General features: G+C 59.0%; 2 protein-coding genes across 3 annotated transcripts; both read left to right on the top strand.

Moving 5' to 3' along the window:
* Positions 1–912: 912 nt before the first annotated feature.
* On the top strand, positions 913–13,268 carry SH3BP1 (SH3 domain binding protein 1). Of its 2 annotated transcripts, none has more exons than XM_038550643.1 (18): positions 913–971; positions 2,160–2,208; positions 2,440–2,544; positions 3,603–3,679; positions 4,218–4,329; positions 4,441–4,517; positions 5,004–5,148; positions 5,691–5,759; positions 5,920–6,010; positions 6,434–6,579; positions 7,129–7,240; positions 7,604–7,685; positions 7,772–7,852; positions 8,298–8,414; positions 9,135–9,232; positions 9,789–9,948; positions 10,991–11,085; positions 12,431–13,268. In XM_038550643.1, exons 1-18 carry the CDS (start codon positions 913–915, stop codon positions 12,841–12,843), a joined length of 2,088 nt encoding a protein of 695 aa, XP_038406571.1. In that variant the 3' UTR covers positions 12,844–13,268. The 2 variants fall into 2 exon arrangements, with proteins under 2 accessions (XP_038406571.1, XP_038406572.1); XM_038550644.1 differs by lacking the exon at positions 913–971 and adding an exon at positions 1,443–1,693.
* Positions 13,269–15,125: 1,857 nt separating this feature from the next.
* On the top strand, positions 15,126–21,588 carry PDXP (pyridoxal phosphatase). Its single transcript, XM_038550641.1, has 2 exons — positions 15,126–15,699; positions 20,182–21,588. The coding sequence occupies exons 1-2, from the start codon at positions 15,126–15,128 to the stop codon at positions 20,496–20,498; spliced, it is 891 nt and encodes a 296-aa protein (XP_038406569.1). The 3' UTR covers positions 20,499–21,588.
* The last annotated feature ends 213 nt before the right edge of the window (positions 21,589–21,801 follow it).

Here is a 21,801-nt window from a genome sequence, read left to right as displayed (position 1 = left end):
CAGCACTCACCTCACTGTCTTACAAGAGGAAGGGCAAGGATTCACAAAGTCTGCTGGAACGAGAGGCTTTAAGGACGGGGGAGAGAACTGTGCTGGGGCTGGGAAGGAGCTGGATGTCAGGGAGCTGCTCTGGAGGGTGGGGCACCCCCCCCCTTAAAGGGACAACGGGAACAGGCAAGGTTATCTTGTCCGCTCTCCAGGATGGGCAGTTCAGTTGGCCCATCAGACCATTAAAGAGCAAGTCCAGAGTTCTAGTGCCTTGTCCAAGGGCACAAAGCAACACAGTGGCCCCAGGAAGCCGAAGTCCTGGCCAGTCTCCAAAGTCTCCAGTAGGGGAACAGGCAGGGGTCATCTCTAGCTCGAGGTGGCCAGGAGGTCCTTCGGAGAGGAGCCCAGGGCAGCACCCTTCGGCAGGCCCGGGTGCGCCGGCGCGGGCCGGAGAGGCCTGCGGGGCCCTCTTTACCTTTAAGAGGGGTGCGGGACCGAAACCCCGGGCCGGGGGCTGGCGTGGGGCGGAGCCCAGAGTCCGGCCGCGAGGTGGCAGGAGCCGGCTTACCTGCTTCCCGCCACCGGGCGGGGCGGGGCCGGGGGCGGGGCCGGGGGCGGGGCCGCCACCAACCTGTGGACCGCCCGACGAGTCGCGGGGACCGGCCGGGGACCGCGGGGGGCCCGGAAGCCGGGGGCGAGCGAGCAAACAAACTTGGAGAGAGGAGTGACCTGGGGGCCGGGGGCGGAGTCGCCGCGGAGGGGGCGGGAGCGAGCGGCCGCCCGAGCGCCGCCGGCCCAGGAAGCGGAGAGCGCCGCCCACCCATCCGGGGCGAGCGCGGCGCTGCGGGCGCAGGCAGGCTGGGCCGGGGGCTGCCGGGCCCTCGCCCCCCACCGTGACCCCGCGGCCCCCCGCCCGCGCCCAAGATGATGAAGAGGCAGCTGCATCGCATGCGGCAGCTGGCCCAGACGGGCAGCTTGGGACGGTGAGTGTCAACCCTCTCCCTCCCCGCCCCACACTCACCCCCGCCGGACCCTAGCGGCCGTCGAGGGGCGGGGAGGCTGGGGACGGCGGGACAGACACCCTCGGACCGGCCAGAGCCCTGCCGTCGCTCCCCCGCCTCCGAGAGCCACCCCCACGCCCGGCCAGAGCGGGAGGGGCAAGGCCCTTTGGGGAAGGGGGCACCCCCAGCCCTCTGCGTGCAGGGAGGATCAGGGATGCTGGGTCTTCTCGGCCTCCATGAGCCTCTTGAGCGAACGGTCCTTCCTGGCCTCACTTGTCCCCTCTGTACAATGGGGACAGCTAACCATCTCTGGTCGCCTGGAGTGGGGGCGATCGGGGGCAATTGGGGGCGATCGGGCCCCAAACCTTGGGGGAGGAGAGGAGACTAGGTCCCTGTGGTGGGAGGAGGGGCCTCTTGTCCTGCTTTGTGCCTCTCCCCCTCCACCCCACCCCCAGCCCAGAGGCCTCCAGCTTCTCTATCTTGCTTCTGCTTTTCCCAGCCTCAGGTGGAAACATCCCCAGGTCTCTGTTCTCACCAGCTGGCCCCCAGAGCCGGTGGAGTGGAGGCCAGAAGTTTGGGGAGCTCCCAAGGCCTGTCTTCTCTCCTCTTCCCTCTGTGTTGGGAGTTTCCCATTCTCTTGGCCCAGGGGAGGGGACTGAGAGTCCAAAGGCCTGGCTCTAGTCTCCCACCGCATGGATGCCTATGTGAGCCTCGGCAGTCAGGCGCCCTTGCTCTGGGCTTCAGTGTCCCCAAGTGTCCCTGAACAGGGGTTCAGGGCTTGCACACCACTGCAGTCCTGACTCCTGCATGACTGACAGCCCAGGAGTCTGAGCTCGCACACTTCCCGTTCTTGGGGCCTGCCTGGCCTCCTCTCCCCAGGGTCAGCAGAAGAGGCTGGGGTGGCTTCCCAACCTCACCGCCTTGGGTTTCATCCACCCTCTCTCAGGACACAGCCCTGGGTGGAGGAGGAAAAAGCCTCGTATCCTATTCCCGCCCCCATGGAATGTGCTCCGACTGGGATGAGGCTGACAGGCAGGCCACCCAGGGCGGGCCCCAAGAGGAGGGGCCCTGGAAGCAACAGGGGTCCAGGTGCCCTGCTGAGGGGGCAGGGGGAGGCAGGGGGTTTCCTAACCTGGGCGGCCTCAGCAGAAGCTCCTCCCTCCCCCACAGCACCCCGGAGACAGAGACGGCTGAGTTCCTTGGGGAGGACCTGCAGCAGGTACATGCCTGGGCCGGCAGCGGGTGGCAAGGCAGGCCTGTGCAAGCTGTTAGCAGAGGGCCGCGTGAGGACGCCATTTGGGGGACCCGGTTGAGTCATCCCCCAAGCTGTTGGCCATGGTCTCCAGGAGGAGGGAAGAGAAAAGTGGCTCCTGCTCGGGGAAAGAATGGGGCAGTGGGGGGCAGGGGGCAACCACCTCCTATGATCCATAAACCCCGACCCCCTCTCCAGGTAGAGCAGCGCCTGGAGCCGGCCAAGCGAGCAGCCCACAATGTCCACAAACGGCTGCAGGCCTGTCTGCAGGGCCAGAGCGGGGCGGACATGGACAAGCGGGTGGTGAGTGGGGGTCCCAGGGAGTTGGGGCCTGGACAGGACACCTCTGCCCAGTGGGGGAGTGAGGGCAGGGCTGGGGTCTCCCTGCCCATCTGAGTCTCTGGCTCTGAGGGGGTGGGGCCTGCATTGTCCCAAGACCCTTCAGGCACCCCAGTGACACGGCTGTATCTCTTCCCCACCCCCTTCTTGACCCTGGTCCCATCTGCACGGACTCCCCTGAGGCAGAGCCAGGCCTCCTACAGCACCTGAACTTCTCTGTCTGGTCAGCCCCAGAGCGGACCAGAGCAGGCCTCTGAACTGAGGCCGTGTGGGAGGGCTTCCTGAAGGAAGTGGCATTTGGGCTGATATTAATACTCACCGGTATCAATCCACAGCGAGCATTTGTAGACCGGTGACTGCTAGTCTGTTGCTCAGCTGTGTCAACGTGTTGTCTCACTTACCGCTGACGACACCCCTAGGAGGAGGCTGCCCTCATTAGCACTTTGTACAGATGAGGAAATGGACACCAGGAGGTGAAGTCTCAAGGTCACACGACTAATAAGTGGCAGAACTGAGATTTAATCCCTGGTCTTTCTGACCCAAGCTGGTGCTCTTCGTAACTTGTAGGTGGGAGGGTTTTGAGTTCAGCAGTGACTAAGGCCAAGCCACAGATTCCCCTGGGGCAGGGGAACAGCCCCACTCCCAGGGAGCTCCTAGCGCCTCTGTCCTCCTTCCAGCTGTGTGAACTCGGGCAAGCTCCATGCCCCCTCTTCTTAGTTTTCTGGTGTGGGAGGGTACTTGGTCATCCCTTCGTGCTCAGTGGATTCGTTTCTGGGAGGCGAAAAGGGCACCCCAGATGGGACGGGGTGGGGGACATGGTCACAGGGAGATGTCGCTCAGCCATGCCTGGTCATCATCCTGTCTCCACTCCCACCTAAGACTGTGGCCATCTTGGCTTCCCTGCTCCCCTGTCCATGCTCAGTGCCTCAGTGGGGCTCCGTCCCCGAGGAACTGTCTACATGCTTGGGTGGGGTGGAGGGAGACCCAGCAGGTGCTCACAGCCCGGCCTGCCCTTCCTGCAGAAGAAGCTCCCCCTCATGGCTCTGTCCACCACGATGGCCGAGAGCTTCAAGGAGCTGGACCCCGATTCCAGCATGGGGTGAGCACAGACAGGGCCCCGTCCCTCACCCAGAGATGCCAAAGGGGGATCTGAGCTGGGAGGGGGTCCAGGTGTGGAAGGGCGTCCACAACGGGAGGATGACCAGGCTGAGGGTCGTGTCTGCGCCGGGGGGCAGTGTCCAGGTCAGAGAGGGCGGCCAGGTCTGGGAGGGTGTTTGTTTTTTTTTTTATTTTTTTTTTTTTAAATTTTTTTTTTTTTTAATTTTTACTTATTTATGATAGTCACAGAGAGAGAGAGAGAGAGAGGCAGAGACACAGGCAGAGGGAGAAGCAGGCTCCATGCACCGGGAGCCTGATGTGGGATTCGATCCTGGGTCTCCAGGATCGCGCCCTGGGCCAAAGGCAGGCGCCAAACCGCTGCGCCACCCAGGGATCCCTGGGAGGGTGTTTGGCTCAGAAAAGATGTAGGAGAGATAGAAGGGGCAGGAGGTGATGGGGAGGGAGGAGACCCCCCAAGTGTTTCCAGATGGGGGTGAGGAGCTGCGGGAGCGCTGGGCCCACTGGTGTTGTGTCCACAGGAAAGCCCTAGAGATGAGCTGTGCTATTCAGAACCAGCTGGCCCGCATTCTGGCCGAGTTTGAGATGACCCTGGAGAGGGATGTTCTGCAGCCACTCAGCAGGCTGAGTGAGGTGACCCTCCCCACTTCCCCATCCTCACCCCATCCCCAGCCCTCCGCTCCCCCAGCCTCAACTCCAACCTCCTCGGCCGCTGACCCCCTCCCTCCCTGTGCCTACCCCCAGGAGGAGCTGCCAGCCATCCTCAAGCATAAGAAAAGCCTGCAGAAGCTGGTCTCCGACTGGAACACCCTTAAGAGCAGGTGGGAGCCATAGGCCCTGGGTGGGGTCCGCACCTAGGTCAGCCTACAGAGGTGGCCAGAAGCCACACTAGGAGGATGCAGCAGGGACCACTGGGTAGAGTTAGTGTGAGTACTTGTGCACACATCTAGCGTTTAGGAATGCACCTGTAAGAGTGCCTCTGTGAACATGTGTGTGCACGCGCTCTTGCCAGCTGCACGTAACCCCAGAGCCTCGGATAGCCAGGAATGATCCTCCAAGATCCCTGGCCTGCAGGAGGCCCCCACCCTCCACTCTGGAGCTGGGTGGCCTTAATCACCAAGCCCACCACCAGGGGGAGGCCCTGAGCACTCGCGACTCAGGCGTGGGTGAGGCCCAGGGCCAGCGGAGCTCTGGGATGTTCATCCCTAAACCCTAGAATCCTGGGTGGGCAGGCATATGGAGGGGACACTTGGATCTGGACGTGCTGCAGGGGGACACTGACCACCCCACTTGGGGATCATTACCAGGCTCACTCAGGCAGCTAAGAACTCAGGCAGCAGTCAGGGCCTGGGCAGTGGCCCTGGAAGTTACAGCCATACAGCCACGGCCACCAAGGTGGAGACACTGAAGGAAGAGGAGGAGGAGCTGAAGAGGAAGGTGGAGCAGTGCAAGGTGAGTGGGCGCCTGGAGCTCCCCGGCTGTGAGGGGGAGGCAAGGGCGGGCGGGTCCCCTCCCCATTTCACAGAAGAGGAAGCTGAAGCCCAGAGAGGTGATGTGCCCACTCAAGGCCACACAACTGGGAAACAGCAGAGCCAGGATTTGAGTCCAGGCAGTCAGCCCCCAAGCTCTGTGCTCAGCCACCAGCTCATGGCCTCTTCTGTCTACACCGCACACATGATTCCTGGGAGGCAGGGACTTGTGTTTGCCATGGTCTTGGCGTGTTTGTTGAGTGAGTCAAGGAATGAATGGGGAATAATGCAAACCACTGTGCTAAGGTGTGTGGCACAGAGATGAGGGCTAGAGGCTATAAAAGCCCTTCAAGAGTTCAACGGGTTCCCGTGTCCCCAAATGCAAACCGTAGCAGAGAGAGAACTGGCCAGGGCCCTCCACGTACAGCTTGGACAAGTCACTAACCCCTCTCTGTGCCTCAGGGTCTCAGCTTGCCCCTGGGCCCCAGCCTCACTGGTGAGCCCTCCCCTTTCTCTCTCTCCAAGGATGAATACTTGGCCGACCTATACCACTTTGCCACCAAGGAGGACACGTATGCCAACTACTTCATCCATGTGAGTTCAAGACTGGGCTCCAGCTGCTGGAACTCAAGGGTGGACATCAGGGGCCACTGGGACATCCTTCAGGATGTGGAAGGGAGGGGTGTGTTCTCACGGACTCCAGGGAGGCACAGCTTCCTTCACTCCCCCGGGGGTCCCCCACTTGTCTCTGCAGCTTATGGAGATTCAAGCGGATTACCATCGCAAGTCTCTGAGCTCGCTGGACACAGCCCTGGCTGAGCTGAGGGAGAACCACAGCCAAGCAGGTGGGGACACAGGCCGGGCCTGGCCCCACACCCCGGACCCAGCCCCACTCAGGGCATGCTTAGAAGCTTGCGCTCCATCCTGAAAGGCCATAGGGAGCCATGGATGAGTTCAGGGCAGATTAGTTCTGATTCGATTTGTGGTGGAGAGGTAGTCTGCTGTGTGAGGATGGAGTGAAGGGAGCAAGACAGGAGTCCTTTAGGAAGAAGGGAGGGGCCCTGGAGCAGGGCAGAAATAGTGGAGGTGGGTGGATTCCAGAGAGATGCTGGGTGATTTCCAGATATGTGGCCTGGAGGGTTGGGTGGGAGGTAGTACCACTGGCCCAGGCAGTAGTCCTCGAGGAAGGCGGGGCGGGGGGGGAGGGGGTTGCCCTGGCTGCCAGGGATGGGAGGACCCTGGGCCGCTGATCTGTCTCGTCCCTGCAGACCCCTCCCCCTCGATGATGGCCGCCCCCTTCTTCAGGGTGTATGGGGTGTCACTGGGAACCCATCTGCAAGAGCTGGGCCGGGACATCGCGCTGCCCATTGAGGCCTGCGTCAGGATGCTGCTTTCCGAGGGCATGAAGGAAGAGGTGGGGCCCAGGGGGCAGGTCAGGGCGGGGCACCTGGTTCTGTGCCACCGCTCCACATACTGCTCCGGCTGTGGTTGTCATCCCACCATTAGAGCCCAGGTGCCTGTGAGGCCACAGCCTCCGGAGGTCAAACTGGCACTCAGTGATGCTCGTGAGGCAGCCATTGTGCTATTAAGGCCTTGACACTTAGTTATCCCCACAACCCTTCACTGGCTCCACTTTCCAAGTCGGAGTCGGAGGCCAAGAGGAAAACATGCCCAGTGACACATGAGGGGGTGGCAGTGAAGCTGGGCACCCCCCATGGTGCAGTCACGACTGCACAGGCCCTCATCCATCCCAGGCACCTGGCTGTCGCTCGTCTTCAGCTCCTTTCCTGAGGACAGACCCTGAGGAGGCCAAACTCTACTCAGAGACCAACTTAGACGTCTTGACAGTGCTGCCAGCCTCCTCTCTCCCTTCCACTCCTATCCAGACACCTGTCTCCCGCCAGGGTGTCCGTCCCTGCCCACCCCTCCGTGACTCCCCCACCCGTTCACTCTCATACCCCAGGGCCTCTTCCGTCTGGCCGCTGGAGCCTCAGTGCTGAAGCGCCTCAAGCAGACCATGGCCTCGGACCCCGGCAGCCTGCAGGAGTTCTGCTCTGACCCCCACGCCGTGGCAGGTGCCTGCTCCCAGGAGCCCAGGGAGGAGGGGGCCTTCCCCCTAGATCCCTTCCCCGCAGCTGCCAGAAATGCTCCCGTGATGGTTGGCTGAAGGCCTGATAATCGAGCCCTCAGGAGGCGGGTTCATAAAAGGGGGGGGGGGCGTCCGTGATGAACCCCCTGCAGTGCATGTACATTCTCCTGGGAACAAGTTCACTGGACTTCATCATTTTCTCCAGAAGACCCACGGCCCAAAGAAATGATCAGACCTGCACACGTTAGTGTGAACGAGGGCTTAGTCCCTAACAGATGGAGAGAGCTAGGCACTGGGGTGGAGGTGGGGGCTTCGGGCACTGTGTCCAACACCCCCACCACCATTTCAGGTGCCCTCAAGTCCTATCTGCGGGAGCTTCCAGAGCCTCTGATGACCTTTGACCTCTATGACGATTGGATGAGGGCAGCCAGGTGAGGTGGGAGCTAGGGAAGGCAGGGCTGCAGGGGTGGGGCCCTGGGGCCCTAGACTGGCTCACCAGGTCTCTCCCTGTCCCCAGCCTGAAGGAGCCAGGGGCCCGGCTGGAGGCCCTCCAGGAGGTGTGCAGCCGACTGCCCCCGGAGAGCCTCAACAACCTCAGGTGAGCCTGAGCCTGCCCCCTTGGCCTCAACAGTATTTCCAAAAACACAGCTAAGATGTGCTAGTCATGTGTTTTATACTAGACATTGAACTAAACCTCTGAAGTCACATCACCTGGCTTGAAATTCCCACCTCTGCGGCTGTGTGGCCCTGGCCAGGTGATTTGACCTCTCTGTGCCTCAGTGCCCTCACCTGGAAAACAGCACGGCAGTCCCTACCCCGCAGGGTGGCTGGGGGATTCGCAGCTTAGCCCAGCACCTGACACACACGTGGCACTCAGCAGATCAGCTAATTTAACTGTTAAAAAATGTTAAGCCATCCTGAGGGGGACCTTTGCCTCTCTTTGGAAACCCCAGGCTGAGGAATTCTGAGGCCTCAGGAGCATCTGTGGTGTTCGTGGGCAGTTTGCCCCTGTCCCTGGCCAAGCCCACCTTCTGCCTCCCCAGGTACCTGATGAAGTTCCTGGCACGACTGGCTGAGGAGCAGGAGGTGAATAAGATGACGCCCAGCAACATCGCCATCGTCCTGGGGCCCAACCTGCTGTGGCCCCCTGAGAAAGAAGGGTGAGGGGCCACAGGTTGGGAGGAAGGTGGCAGTCACCCACTCCAACCATCTCCTGCTTATGTTTTCCCTGGGCCTCAGTTTCCCCATCCTTGGAGTGGGTTGAGCGGCTCCTATTCTCAAGAAACTGCCGTGAGGAGCAGCCCAAAGGGAACACGGACCCCACAGGGCTTTGGAGCTAGGCGTTGGGTGATCATGGTAGGGGGGTGCTTGGAGGGCTGGGAGCCCAGAGATCTGGTTCTAGCCCCACCCCTCACCCTTCCAGAAATGCTTCAGGGAGGCACTCTCTGGACCTCCATTTCTTCATCTGTAAATTGGAGAGAAACTACAAACTTTGAGGATTTTTGCTTTGGGAATTAGATGAGATAACGAATGGAGAAATGGTTTATAAGCTATAAAGTGCAGTGTGGGGTATGTGAAGGGTCATTATAATGCACCTGGTCACTGATGGCAAAAAGATTTCATTCATCTGCTGAGGATGATTACTTGGTAGAGGCTCCCTTGATCCACGAACTGTGAGGGAAAAACCATTCTGACTAGTGACACCTGTCGTGGGTGAAGGAGGGGGAACGTCGGGCATGTGAGCAACATGCTGGCCATCTGCTGGCCGTCTGCGAGCTTTTCTGAGAACGGGCACTTGATGTGATTGGGCCAGAAAGGGACTTAGGGTCACGAAGACTGTTAGGAAATGGACGGCTTACTTCTGTTCCCTTTTGCCCCAGGAACCAGGCCCAGCTGGACGCCGCCTCAGTGTCATCCATCCAGGTGGTGGGCGTGGTGGAGGCTCTGATACAGAACGCAGACACCCTCTTCCCTGGAGGTGAAGCTCCTGCCTTTGTGTTTGGGGTTTTTTGTTTTTGTTTTTTAATTTTATTTATTTGTGAGAGAGAGCACAAGCAGGGCAGGGGTGGAGGGCAGAGCGAGAGGGAGAAGCAGACTCCTGCTGAGCGGGGAGCCCAAAGCAGAACTTGATCCCAGGGTCCCGGGATCATGACCTGAGCCGAAGGCAGACACTTAACTGACTGAGCCACCCAGGCACCCCGAAGTGCCTGCCTTTGTGAACCTATCCCTTTGTGCCCTCATCTGCCCAGCTCGGTGTCCTTCAGACTCCGCTTCAGTCCCTGGCAGCTCCACGAACTCACCACGAAGCCTGGAGCTCATTGCTTCCCTGTTCTGAGCCTCAGTGTCTCATCTGTAAAATGGGGATGATCCTGCTTGCCTTGCGGGATTGTTGTAAGGCTCACATGGGAGCGGGAAGGTGAAACAGGGTCCACATACTGTCAGGGGAAAGGGACAACGGTCCTGACCCTGGCCTAGGTTTTAAGGGCAGCTGGCAGAGGTTCTGCAAGTTCAGACCCGCTTCCTTCTGTCTGCAGACATCAACTTCAACGTGTCAAGCCTATTCTCAGCCCCTGGCCCCCAGGACAAGGTCAGCAACAGGCCAGCTGCTGAGGAGCTTCCAACGATGGTGGCAGCCGCCCCAGCCCCGGTCCCGGCCCCAGCCCCGACCCCAGCCTCACTGGCCCCCAAGGAAAGGTAAGGACCGATGGATATGAATGACCCCCATGAATGTCTTTGCCCCAAGACATCGGCCTGAGGCACCATCTCAGGACTTCCAGCAGCATTTTAGGAAAGGTGATTATTGTGTTTTCATACCCAAATACCAGGTTTCCCCATTTGGAGGGGGTGGGGTGGAGACTCAGAAGCCGTATTCCTCTCGGCCTGTGATGTGTTCCCGCGTTCAGTATGCGGCAGTTTGCTGAGCACCTCCTGTGTGCCAGGCACTGTTTCAGGCCCTGGGGATTTAGGGAACAAAGGGGCTGGGCAGCTGGAATTTGTAAATACCTTCCAGTCTTCTCTTTGATCCTTTAAATCTAGAAGGGCTCCATGGTACCATGTTGCCTCCCTACCAAGTAGGCATGGTTCTGTTATCACACTGCCAGGGCCCAAACCGTGACTTTCTTCAGATAAGCAAGACAGATAGATGCTGCCCTGAGACCTTGTTTTCCTGGGGCAGAGGGAGTCAACAAGCACTCCCATAAACAGATACTGTCGTGCCAGGCAGTGAGACATGTCCCTAAACAGAAGACAGCAGGTTAGGAGGCTGGAGTGGGCAGCTGCTTTAGGGTGCGCATCAGGAAAGGCCTCCTCAAGGAGAAGGCAACTGAGCAGAGAGCTAGCTGGAGGAAGCCAGGAATGAGCCATGGCCTCCCCTCCCGCTTCTCGGCTGCTCTCTGGCTTCTAGCGGCTAGAACAGCCAGGGAAGACCACAGGGAGGCTTAGAGCTGAGGCCCTGCTGGCCCACGGGGATCTATGGACACTGGTGCAGCCTCACACAGAAGCCGGGGGTCCAGTGGATACAAACTCTGACCAAGGCCAGAAGCATCTTCTTGTGGCCCCAGTGGGGGCAGGGCAGGGGGACTATCTTGGGGACAGATCCCAGGCCCTACCACAAGGTGGCCCAGGACAAATCCTGGAAGAACTCAAACAAGGCCTGTCAACTGGGAGTCTCCCCAAGATTTCGGGAGACTTCTGGGAGGTGGCCAGACCTGACCCTGACCCTCTCCTTCCTCCACAGGACAGAGTCCGAGGCGCCCCCCAGACCAGCCTCCCCCAAGGTCAGTAGGACTCCCTCAGAGGCAGCCACTCCAGCGGAGGACATGGCTCGGAGGAGTAAGTTGGCAGGGGGTAGAAGGTGGGCAGGGAAGGGGGGCCAGCAATCCAGACCATCTCATGTTTTCAGACAGCTGGGGAGGCCAGAAATCTGGGAGGCCACGAGCCCAGGTTTGCTGCCTGGCGCTCTGGGTTCAGATTCCAGCCCTGTGACCTTGGGCAGGTGACTTCACCATGTCTGCCCCTCCTCCTCTGTGGAAATAGAACAGTAACCACACCTACCTTGTAGGGCTGTTTGTGAAATAGTGCTGCCTGACTCACACCTGGCGCATAGTTAATGCTTGCTAAAGCTTAGCCATCGTGGCAGTTGGGGGGCATGGTGTCCAGTCCCTGAAGGGGTCCAGAGAGCGGAGCGAAGAGGAGAGAAGATGGGGTGGAGGCTTCACAGGGCAACAAGGTGGGGAAGTGGTGGAGGTGAGCAGAAATTCAGGCTCCTATGAGCCCCTGTGATGCACTCACCTGTTGACTTGTCCTAAAGCCAAGCTGGTGAGAAAGCCCAGGGTTCAGATGGGAAGTCACTGCTGGGGACCAGGACACATGAGAGGGCCCAGCCAGCCCCAGAGGCACTGGAGTCTGCACCTGGGGTACAGCGTGGAGCCAAGGGGTAGCTGGAGCTCTGGCCCAGCAGGATAGGACTGTGACTTCACAGAGGGACCTTCCTGCAGGAAGGGGCATCTAGGGATATGTGCTCACTGGAGCACAGCCCCTCAACTGCCCCAAAGTCCTCGTGTCAGCCCGGGGAGGTCCAGGCTTTCATCCCATCTAACCAATGAGGAAACTGAGGCCCTAAGGGGGCACATGATTTGCCCAAAAACCCCCAGTGGGTGGAGGCAGGGTGAGGACCAGAGTGCAGGCCTCCTGGGCCCTCAGCCACCTCATGAGGTTAGAAACTGGGGTGGGGTGTTTCTGATGGGCTCCTGAGAGGTGAGCAAGACCCAGGAGTCAGGGCAAACAGCCAGCAGTTCTTTATTCAACAAACACGTAGTGAACACCCACTCCGCGCCCCCAACAGTGCCAGCCAAGCCCACGTAGGTGTGGCCTCACATAGTTTCCCTTCTAGTCAGGGAGTCGAGCGCATTTCAGAGGGCAGCAAGTTCTATGAAGAAAATATAACAGGAAAAAAAAAAAAAAAAAGAAAATATAACAGGAAAATAGGACTAGAGCAGGGCAGCGGAAGGAGTGTATTCTAGCACAGGTGAGCGGCCCAAGTGATGAGGAGCCAGCCGTGGAAAGGGTGTTCCTGGCAGAAGCAAATGCACATGCAAAGATCCTGAGGCAGCATGGAGCTTGGTGGCTTGGTCACAGGCTGTGTGGATGCCTAACTGCCCCTGTCCTTCCTCCACAGCCAAACGCCCAGCGCCAGCCCGGCCCACCATGCCGCCCCCCCAGGTCTCCAGCATGCGCTCCTCCCCTCCAGCCCCCCTCACACCCCCTGGCTCTAGCAGCCCTGTGGCCCCCCAGGCTCTGCCCCGCCGTCTGGTTGGCAGCAACCTCCGGGCCCCCACAGTGCCACCCCCCTTGCCCCCCAATCCTCCCCAGCCCACCCGGCGCCAGAGCCGGCGTTCACCGGCCTCCCCCAGCCCGGCCTCCCCGGGGCCATCCTCACCCAGCCCGTTCTCTCTGAGCACACCTGTGCAGGGGGACCTGGGAGCAGCCACAGAGGATGGAGGGGCCCCCGAGGCCGTAGGCAGGACCTCCACCCCCCCAGCCATCCCCCCTCAACCCCGGCCCAGGAGCCTTGCCTCAGAGACCGACTGAGTGGGGCTGCGACAGCCCCCAGCATCCTGTCCCTCCCATCTGTCCGCCTGGACACAGCCCTGCCCTTCCCAGGGGTGGGGTCCCCCAGCCTTTGCCTACAAGTGCCTTGGTGCCCGCTGGGTCGGCCCCACGGCAAGGAGGACTCAGGACAGTCCTCCACTTCCAGATCTTTTCCTCCTGCAGCCACCCTGGGCTTGGGGACCCCTCACCCGACTTCCAGCTCCCTGGCAGGGTCCCCGGGGAGCCACCAGAAGGCAGGAGGGGCTTGCCTGTACCTACGGGACTGTTATTTTTCTCTTGCCAACATATTGTTTTGTAAGGCTGGTAAATAAATTATTTTGGACAAAACTGGAGCAGCTGCCCAAATGACAGTTGGGTTTTTTTTTTCTTTCTGCCCTCAAAATAAAGAAGCCACTTGGACGAAAGGGAAGATACTTCCTATTTTTTGCCTCCTTCCTTTCTTCCTGTCTGAAATAAAAAGAGCCAGCGTTTTTAGCGTATACTCTGTGCTATCCACTGTGCTTTTCCATGTATGGTTTCCATAGAACCTTCTCCCTGGGAAGTAAATCCCGTTACCTTTCACAGGTTGGGGAGACCAAGGCTCAGAAAGAGACCCGCCAAACAGACACACGGCAAGGGAGGCGGGGACATGGAATCAGGACCCAGGTCTAACGGACTCCAGAGCCTGGGCCTGCTGCCCACAGCCTGAGCTATTAACTTCTAGTATGCTAGCCTCCTCAGCCAGGGAACGGCACAGTGATTTCCACCCCAGAAGTGTTCTGAGGACTACACGACACATTCCTGTAAAGGCCACTGCGCCACCCTTGCGCACAGAAGTGCCCTATCAGCATTGGCTGCTGTGGCTGCCAGTTCCCCTAACTCCTGCTGTCCGCAGACTATGCTGGCAAGGCCCCCTCGCGGAGCAGGGCTGGCTCTGTCTGCAAACCGCTGAGGCTGCTCTGTGCTGAACCTCCTCGTGGAAGAGGTGACTCAGAGAGGAGTCTTTTAGGAGTTGACCAGGTGAAAAAGGGAAGAAGGAAGATCATTCCAGGCTAAGGAGACCACCTGAGACTGGAGCAAAAGGCCAGGGCATTGGGGAACAAATTATTTGAGCTTCAGAGAGGGGAGACAGGGTGGCTTTTGGCTTTTCCCAGGTCTTTGGAGCTCTAGTTGCTCCTGGAGGTCAACTCTTCAATGCCTTCTCAGAGGTTCGCAGACAACTTGGAATTGTGACACGTGCCTCCCCAGGCGGGGACCTAGGCAGCCAAGTCACCCCATGGCTGCCCTGGGCAACTGGCTACTGTTGCTGCGGCTCCTTCCCTCCCCAGGGTGCTTGAGTGCAGGCTGCCTCTGGCCGCAGAGTGCCTCTGCCTCTGGCCTCTGTGCCCCAGTGCCTCTCCACCCTGGCCTTGTGTAATTAAAAAACAAAAACCCGAAATATGTCAGCCCTGCCCCCAAACTATTAAATCAGAATCTCTGGGGTGCAGCCACACTTTGGTATTTTTAAAAAGCATTTGTCAAAGTCATCGAGCCGTACATTCAAGATCTGCGCATCCTCCTTGTATGTAAATCAAATCTCAAAACGTAAGTTCCCCAGGGGACTCTCCAAGCCCGCGCGGAGAAGGACTGGTCTAGGCCAGGGGCCCCGGCGCTCGAGGAGACACCATGTGCGTCTCCGCCATCAAACCGACACGCTTCTCAGGACTCTGCTCGGAACTGGAGCGTCCCCGGTTCAGAGGGCAACGAGGTTTGACCCAAAGGCGGCAAGTCCCTGAGCATCTGTTTTCCTCCTAGCAACCAGCCCTCCTCAGCTCCTGATTGGCTGCGGAACGCAAGGCTGCTATTCGCTCCAGATTTTCTCTCCGTAACTCTTTACTGGCCGAGAAGAACGTCAGGCCGTCCTCTCATTGGCTAGAAGAACGTCAGGCCGTCCTCTCATTGGCTAGTCGGGTTGAAGCTCCTCTCATTGGCTAGTCGGGGTTGAAGCTCCGCAGGGCTAGGGCAGCGGTGCAGGGCCAGGCTAGATCTTCATTGGTCCCCTCCCCTCGGCGGCCGCCGCGATTCACCCTTTTCTCCCGGCTCGGTTAGCTCGAGGCCGCGCCGCTCCCCGAGGTTCCTGCTCCCATTGGCCCGCGGGCCGGCCGTGGCCCCGCCCCCTGGCCCTTCCGGCGCGCCGATTGGCCGCTGCGGGGAACAGGGCGGGCTGCGGGCGAGCGCGCCGTGCCCGCCGAGGGAGAGCGCCGCGGCGCGGGCTGCGGGCGTGCGGGCGGCCGGCCGGCTGCATGGCGCGCTGCGAGCGGCTGCGCGGCGCGGCCCTGCGCGACGTGCTGGGCCGGACGCAGGGGGTCCTGTTCGACTGCGACGGGGTGCTCTGGAACGGCGAGCGCGCCGTGCCGGGCGCCCCGGAGCTGCTGGAGCGGCTGGCGCGGGCCGGCAAGGCGGCGCTGTTCGTGAGCAACAACAGCCGGCGCGCGCGGCCCGAGCTGGCTCTCCGCTTCGCGCGCCTCGGCTTCGGGGGCCTGCGCGCCGAGCAGGTCTTCAGCTCCGCGCTGTGCGCCGCGCGCCTGCTGCGCCAGCGCCTGCTCCGGCCGCCGGCCGCGCCGGGCGCCGTGTTCGTGCTGGGCGGCGAGGGGCTGCGCGCCGAGCTGCGCGCCGCGGGGCTGCGCCTGGCGGGGGACCCCGGCGAGGACCCGGGCGCGGCCCCGCGCGTGCGCGCCGTGCTCGTGGGCTACGACGAGCACTTCTCCTTCGCCAAGCTGAGCGAGGCGTGCGCGCACCTGCGCGACCCCGACTGCCTGCTCGTGGCCACCGACCGCGACCCGTGGCACCCGCTCAGCGACGGCAGCCGGACCCCCGGTGAGCGCGGGGCTGGCGGGGGAAACGAGGTGGGGTGGCGACCCGCGCTCGCCCCGCCCCGCCCCGGGCAGAGGGGCGAGGAAGGGGTGTCTCGGGGTGACGGGGGCACCCGGGGAGATGCGAGGGCGGGGCCCGCCCTGCAGGAGCCCCGGCGAGCTCTTCACGGCCACGTCTGGTAATTCTTGAAACTGCCACCGCTTGAGGGGCAGTAGTAGGGTCCCCGTCTGACAGAGGAGGAAACTGAGGCCCCTTGTGGTCCCGAGGGTTGCAGGCGGACACCCAGCCCTGGCCTTCCCGAACCCGCCTCGGGGACTCCTGCCGTTTCGTCCCATTTGCCAATCAGGGGTGAGGTCCGAGGGTTGGAAACACCGCCTGGAAGGATCGTCCCCCCTGCTGGGCGGTTGGGACGCCGCTGGCAGCCGCCGCTGGCAGGCAGGTGTGCCGGGAGCATAGGAGGCGGATGGAGTTTGACCTGAGTTCCAGTTCCAGCTCCAGGGCTCCATTATCTTTAAGTTACATAACGGCAGAGCATCACTGTCCCCTGCTTGTAAAATGGGAAGGCTCACCATGCCAGTTTCCTCCCAGGGAAGAATGATCGGGGTGACTGCCTGGCACACGGTGGGTGCTCGACTGGTGCGGGCTGTATCCAGAGCCCTCTCGTGTTATTACAGAGCTTTATGAAGTGCCCTGCTATTTGTTCTTACTTAGTATCTTTTTTTTTTTTTTTAAGATTTTATTTATTTATTCATGAGAGACACAGGCAGAGGGAGAAGCAGGCTCCACGCAGGAAGCCCGACATGGGACTCGATCCCGGGTCTCCAGGATCAGGCCCTGGGCCAAAGGCGGCACTAAACCACTGAGCCACCGGGCTGCCCCTTACTTAGTTTCTAAATTACTATGGAGCTGTCCCATTTCTCAGTTAAAGAAACTGAGGCTGGGATCCCTGGGTGGCGCAGCGGTTTGGCGCCTGCCTTTGGCCCAGGGCGTGATCCTGGAGACCCCGGATCGAATCCCACGTCGGGCTCCCGGTGCATGGATCCTGCTTCTCCCTCTGCCTATGTCTCTGCCCCTCTCTCTCTCTCTCTCTCTCTCTCTCTCTGTGACTATCATAAATAAATAAAAATTAAAAAAAAAAACAAAACAAACAGGCTAAGAGAGGGGAGTTGAACTGCCCGAGAGCAGGAGCACCTGCACTTGGCTCTTGTGGCCGCCCCCAACCATATCCAGGGCACCCTTACTGCTGTCATGTGGGTATCTGGGCCCTCAGGGGAGGCAGGGGCAGGTGGAGGCTCCTACATCTTGGAGGGTATGAGTTAGTCAAGAGCAGATGGTGGCAGTAGCGAACTGTGTGTGTGGACAAATCAGGACCCCAGTCAGTAGGCTGAGGGCAGAGACAGATCCATTACTCCCTCCTTGCAGCCACTGATTTAGACTGTCATTGATACCAAATGGGGGGGGGGAGTGATATCGATTGAGGAATAGGCAGTATTGTGATGGGGTGGCAGGGAGTGCCTAGAGCCGAAGGGATCTGGGAAGGCTTCCTGGAGGAGGCATCCTGCAGGACAGAACAGTAGGGGATGAACTGTGGAACAGGGTGTGGGCCACGGCAGAACCAATTCCAGGTGGGGAATCTACAGTTCTAGGCTGTTCTGTTCACGCTTTGTTGTAGACCTACTTGCTGCGTGTTTCAGTTTTCCCATAAATCCGCGATGAGGGCTCTGGTCAGGGCTTCCGCCTATGGCAGCTCCTGCCTGTCCTGGGCCATGCTATGAAAAGTGAGTTTCGTCCTGGAGGCTTCAAAGTTCCGGTTAGGGCTGTGGGTTAAAGGCCCCCTAGGGGGGCACCTAGGTGGCTCAGTGGTTGAGTGTCTGCCTTCGGCTCAGGTTGTGACCCCGGGGTCTTGGGATCAAGTCCTGCATCAGGCTTCCCACAGGGAGCCTGCTTCTCCCTCTGCCTCTGTCTCTGCCTCTCTCTGTGTCTCTCATCAGTAAATAAATAAAATCTTTAAAAAAATAATAATAAAGGCCCCTAGAACTCAGGAAGGGTGGTTGGAGGAGCTGGGGAGAGGCTGTGTCCTGCCTGTGCCTGCCACTTCCATCTCCGGGCCCCACCCCGCCTGGCTGTGTCGCGAGGACCCTGTCGATCTTTCTCACAACCTGGAGGGGGAGGCAGAGGCTTAGCTACAACGGGGCTGTCATGCTTGTACACAACTGAATCATGTGGCTTTGAAACAGCGGTATAACAATATTAATAAAGGCCCCAATATGCATAAAAATCTGAAATAATGCAAGTCTCTCCCCCCAGTTTCTCCTTCCCCTTCCCCTGTGGGTCTCCTAAACTGTGTGTTTACCATCTTGCCACATGGCAGCCACTTGAACTGGCAAATCGGAATGCTTGCTGTCTTAGGAATATGTCACCACCAAACTGTGGGACAGCCTTGGATTACAGGATGTTAAATGAAGTGGCCTAGTGGTGGTCTGAGGACAGAGCTATGTTCATAGACTCCCGGACTAGGATGCTCACTCCGCTGGGGTAGGGGTCCTTGTTGCCATTACTGCTCTGTGCCCAGGGTCTAGCAGAGCGCCTGGTGTGTAGTTGGGCCTCAGTAAATACTAGCTGAGTGGATAAAGTGGGACCTGGGGGGCTGAGGGTGATCGGCTCTCTCCTGGTGGGAGAGGAAATTGCTGACACAGCTGAGACCATTCTTGAGGGGAGAAAATCACTTTGGGCTGACTCAGTTGAGCCCTTCCCATCCTGGAAAGAATTTCTAACCAACAAGGCAAATAGCTTTCCTTCCCAACCCAGTTATCAAGAAAACAAGCAAGCAAGCTCTAGGTCAGGTGTCAGAGAACTTCCCAGTGGTGTTGCTCTGGGTCAGCTGGGCCCTGATCCCGTGACACTGGGCAAGTTCCTCCTCGCCTGGGGGCGGGCTGGGCTGAGGATTCTTGCTGTCTGTGCCCGCTTTATTTCCTTTAACTTTGGCTTAACTACTCGGAATTAACTCCGCTGTGAAGGAAGACAAGGCCAAGAGCATTTGGGGATCTGCCCGGTGGTGTATTGACAAATGTTTATAGCTGGGGGTGGGGGGGAGCTTGATTTATACCATTTTCCAGTCTCCGTGGTGTAAATACTCCCACCATGGCCAGTTTCAGGCGTTCCAACATTAAGTCACTGAATGCGGAGTTGGGAAGATGTGTGCACACCATTTTATAGTATTTCCATCATTATAGATGTAAATAATCTCCAGAACATAGATAATGGTAAAATAATTAGGAAGTAATGGGTCTTGAGAATGTATCACCTTTGTTTTAAACGTATTGTGACCATAAGTTTATAAGGGTTGACCTTTCATAGTGGCTTTAACAACGAGCTCACAAAATTCCTGAAAATGAAACTTTCAGCACTCCCAAGCCAGTATAAGCTGGCCCCACACGCGACTGGGTCAGATCCACCCAAACGCATACCTTTATCTGCCATTGTTAAGCTGTGCAGCCCTGGATAAGTTACTTAATGTCACTGAGCATCAGCTTTTTCATCTGTCAAATGGGCTTCCGTGAGCATCCAGCACAGCCCCTGGCACTTTAGAATGTGCTTAGTAAATTGTGATTATCATCATCATTTGTTCAGAGACATTAATGTGAAGGCAGAACCTTGCGACACAAAGACGTGCCTGTGGGTCGGACACAGTGGACTCCTTGTGTGGGGCAGGATGGTACTGGGCTGAGAGTCAGGACTGTCCTTTTCTAAACAGCCTTCCTATTATTAAATACTTGGGCGCGGTCCCACTTTTGCTTATTATAGTTTCAGCGGCCACGGACATCTTTAAGCATGTAGCTTTTTGTCTCCAGCTTGAATTCTCTCCCTGTGATCACTTTGCCGGCCGAGGCTGACTGGGGCTAAGGCGCGAACATTTCTGTGCCCTGCTGCGTTCTGAGAGGGCTGTGCCACTTTCAGCTGCCGGAGCCCACATTCTTGCAGCAGTAACCACAATTGCTGTCTATTAAGTCTGTTTCCAAAGCACTTGCCCCTGCGGTGCCCACAGCACCCCTTTGAAGGTAGGCATTACCCGGATCCGCCTTTTCCAGTGAGTCCAAGGAAACAGAGAGGTCAAGCGGCTTGCCCGAGGGCACACAGCTGCCAGGGTAAAATAGTAAACCTCGGGCAGGACTGACTGAGCCAGGCTCAGTTACACCCAGCGTGGCTCATTCAGCCCCCACGCTGCCATGTTTGAGATGGGGAAACTGAGGTACAGAGAGCTGAAATGGCCAGCATGAGAAGGGTAGAGATGATGGAGTCTGAATCTGCATCTGGCTGCAGAGTCTGTATTCTTAAGCACTACACCTAAGCCCTGGAAGACTTTTAACTCATTTCAGTGCCTAATCTAACCCCCATGCCAAGCTGCCTCCCTGGAAGTCAGCGTCTGAGCCTGGCTATCTCCCCTGCTGCCACTTGGCACTGACCGCGTCTCCCATCTCCCTGCAGGCACCGGGAGCCTGGCTGCTGCAGTGGAGACAGCCTCGGGCCGCCAGGCCCTGGTGGTGGGCAAGCCCAGCCCTTACATGTTCGAGTGTATCACCGAGCACTTCAGCGTGGACCCTGCCCGCACGCTCATGGTGGGCGACCGCCTGGAGACCGACATCCTCTTCGGCCACCGCTGTGGCATGACCACGCTGCTCACGCTCACGGGTGTCTCCCGCCTGGAGGAGGCCCAGGCCTACCTGGCGTCTGGCCAGCACGACCTCGTGCCCCATTACTATGTGGAGAGCATCGCGGACTTGATGGAAGGGTTGGAGGACTGAGCCCACCTGACCGGCACTGCAGCCCCACCCCTCCCCACCCCTGATCCCATAGATGGAGGCGATGGGCCAAGAGCGGCCAGCTCCCTGGGCCCATTTTCTGCAGCCTGGTGGGGTTGGGACCCACAGAAGGTTTTAGGGCCCTCACATTCCCTCCCAGTGGTGGCTGGGCACTCTGCTCTTCCAGAAGCTGTCCCCTTCCCCTACCAGTTCACCCTGGCCTGATCCAGCCCAGGTGGCCTTATTTCCTGCCCTGTGACCTCCCTGAAGTCTGGGCTTTGCTGCCACACTGAAGATTTCCCCCAACCCTGAACACTTAATCTCTTACCCAATCCCTGGGGGGCGGGGGGTCTCTAGAGTTATACTTGCTCCTGGAGCCCTGGCCTTGGGCTCCCGTTGGCCAATCAGAGGCCTAGGTAACCACCAACCCTGGATGGACCAATCAGAAGGCTAAGTGAGAGTTGACTCATTGATGGGTCTGTCCGAAAGGGTCTCACTGGGAACCTAAAGTGATAACGACCCTTTGAGGTTCTGGAGCCAAAGTGGGCCAATCAGAAGGCTATGTGAAAATGACACTTTCATGTCCTGGGTCCTGAGGAGACCTAATCAGGACACCAGGTAATAAGGACTCATTGGACTCTTAGATCCTAAAAAGAACAATCCAGAAGCCTGAGAGACGGTGGCCTCTGGACAGTCTGGATCTGACCAGAGCAGCTAGGGGTCCTGATGCCTGTCAATAAGTAAGGGTTCAAGTGCTGAAGACACCCCTCCTCCATAAAGATTGTGATCTAGGGGGGCCACGCGGTGGCTCTGGGGGCTTCTGTAGTTGAGAACCCCACCCTTCCCTGATCGTGGTACCCGGCCAGTGTTAATGGTGGCCGCAGCTCGGGAGGGCGGGGCTTTGTGTCCCTCCCTGTGCTGTCAAGTGATTGCTGTGCCACCTGTCCCCCATGCCCACCCCAGCTATTTATTTATTTATTTGTTTCTTATGGTGTGCCAGTGATGGTGGGGGCGGGGGCTGGGCCTTCCCACCACCTCCACCTCTGTTGTAATCAGTCCTCCCGTGCTTAATAAAGTGCGAGTGGAGTGTGTCTGTGTGGGTCCAAGTCTGTGTGGGCCGTGGGGTGGGAGGAGGACCCCCTGCCTAAGCCTGGTCTCCACAGAACTGGCCCACTGCACCCTTCCCCCACCTGGGATGACCCACCCCGGTTCCAGAGCACTTTGTGTGAGGTACTACCTTAACCGGATGGCACCTGATGCCTTGCTGAGTATTTAGATGCCAGTTTGTTCCAGTCCTTCAGAAAAC

The sequence above is a fragment of the Canis lupus genome, chromosome 10 (genome assembly GCF_011100685.1).
Source record: "Canis lupus familiaris isolate Mischka breed German Shepherd chromosome 10, alternate assembly UU_Cfam_GSD_1.0, whole genome shotgun sequence".
Lineage (NCBI taxonomy): Eukaryota > Metazoa > Chordata > Mammalia > Carnivora > Canidae > Canis > Canis lupus.
This window is presented reverse-complemented; position numbering and strand designations above follow the sequence as displayed.

Excerpts from the sequence above, each read along its gene's own strand:
- SH3BP1 (XM_038550643.1), top strand. The coding sequence starts at position 913 with ATGATGAAGAGGCAGCTGCATCGCATGCGGCAGCTGGCCCAGACGGGC. Across the intron at positions 4,330-4,440 it reads CACTCAGCAGGCTGAGTGAG|GAGGAGCTGCCAGCCATCCT; the intron begins GTGACCCTCCCC and ends GCCTACCCCCAG. Across the intron at positions 7,241-7,603 it reads TGACCCCCACGCCGTGGCAG|GTGCCCTCAAGTCCTATCTG; the intron begins GTGCCTGCTCCC and ends CCACCATTTCAG.
- PDXP (XM_038550641.1), top strand. The coding sequence starts at position 15,126 with ATGGCGCGCTGCGAGCGGCTGCGCGGCGCGGCCCTGCGCGACGTGCTG. Across the intron at positions 15,700-20,181 it reads CGACGGCAGCCGGACCCCCG|GCACCGGGAGCCTGGCTGCT; the intron begins GTGAGCGCGGGG and ends ATCTCCCTGCAG.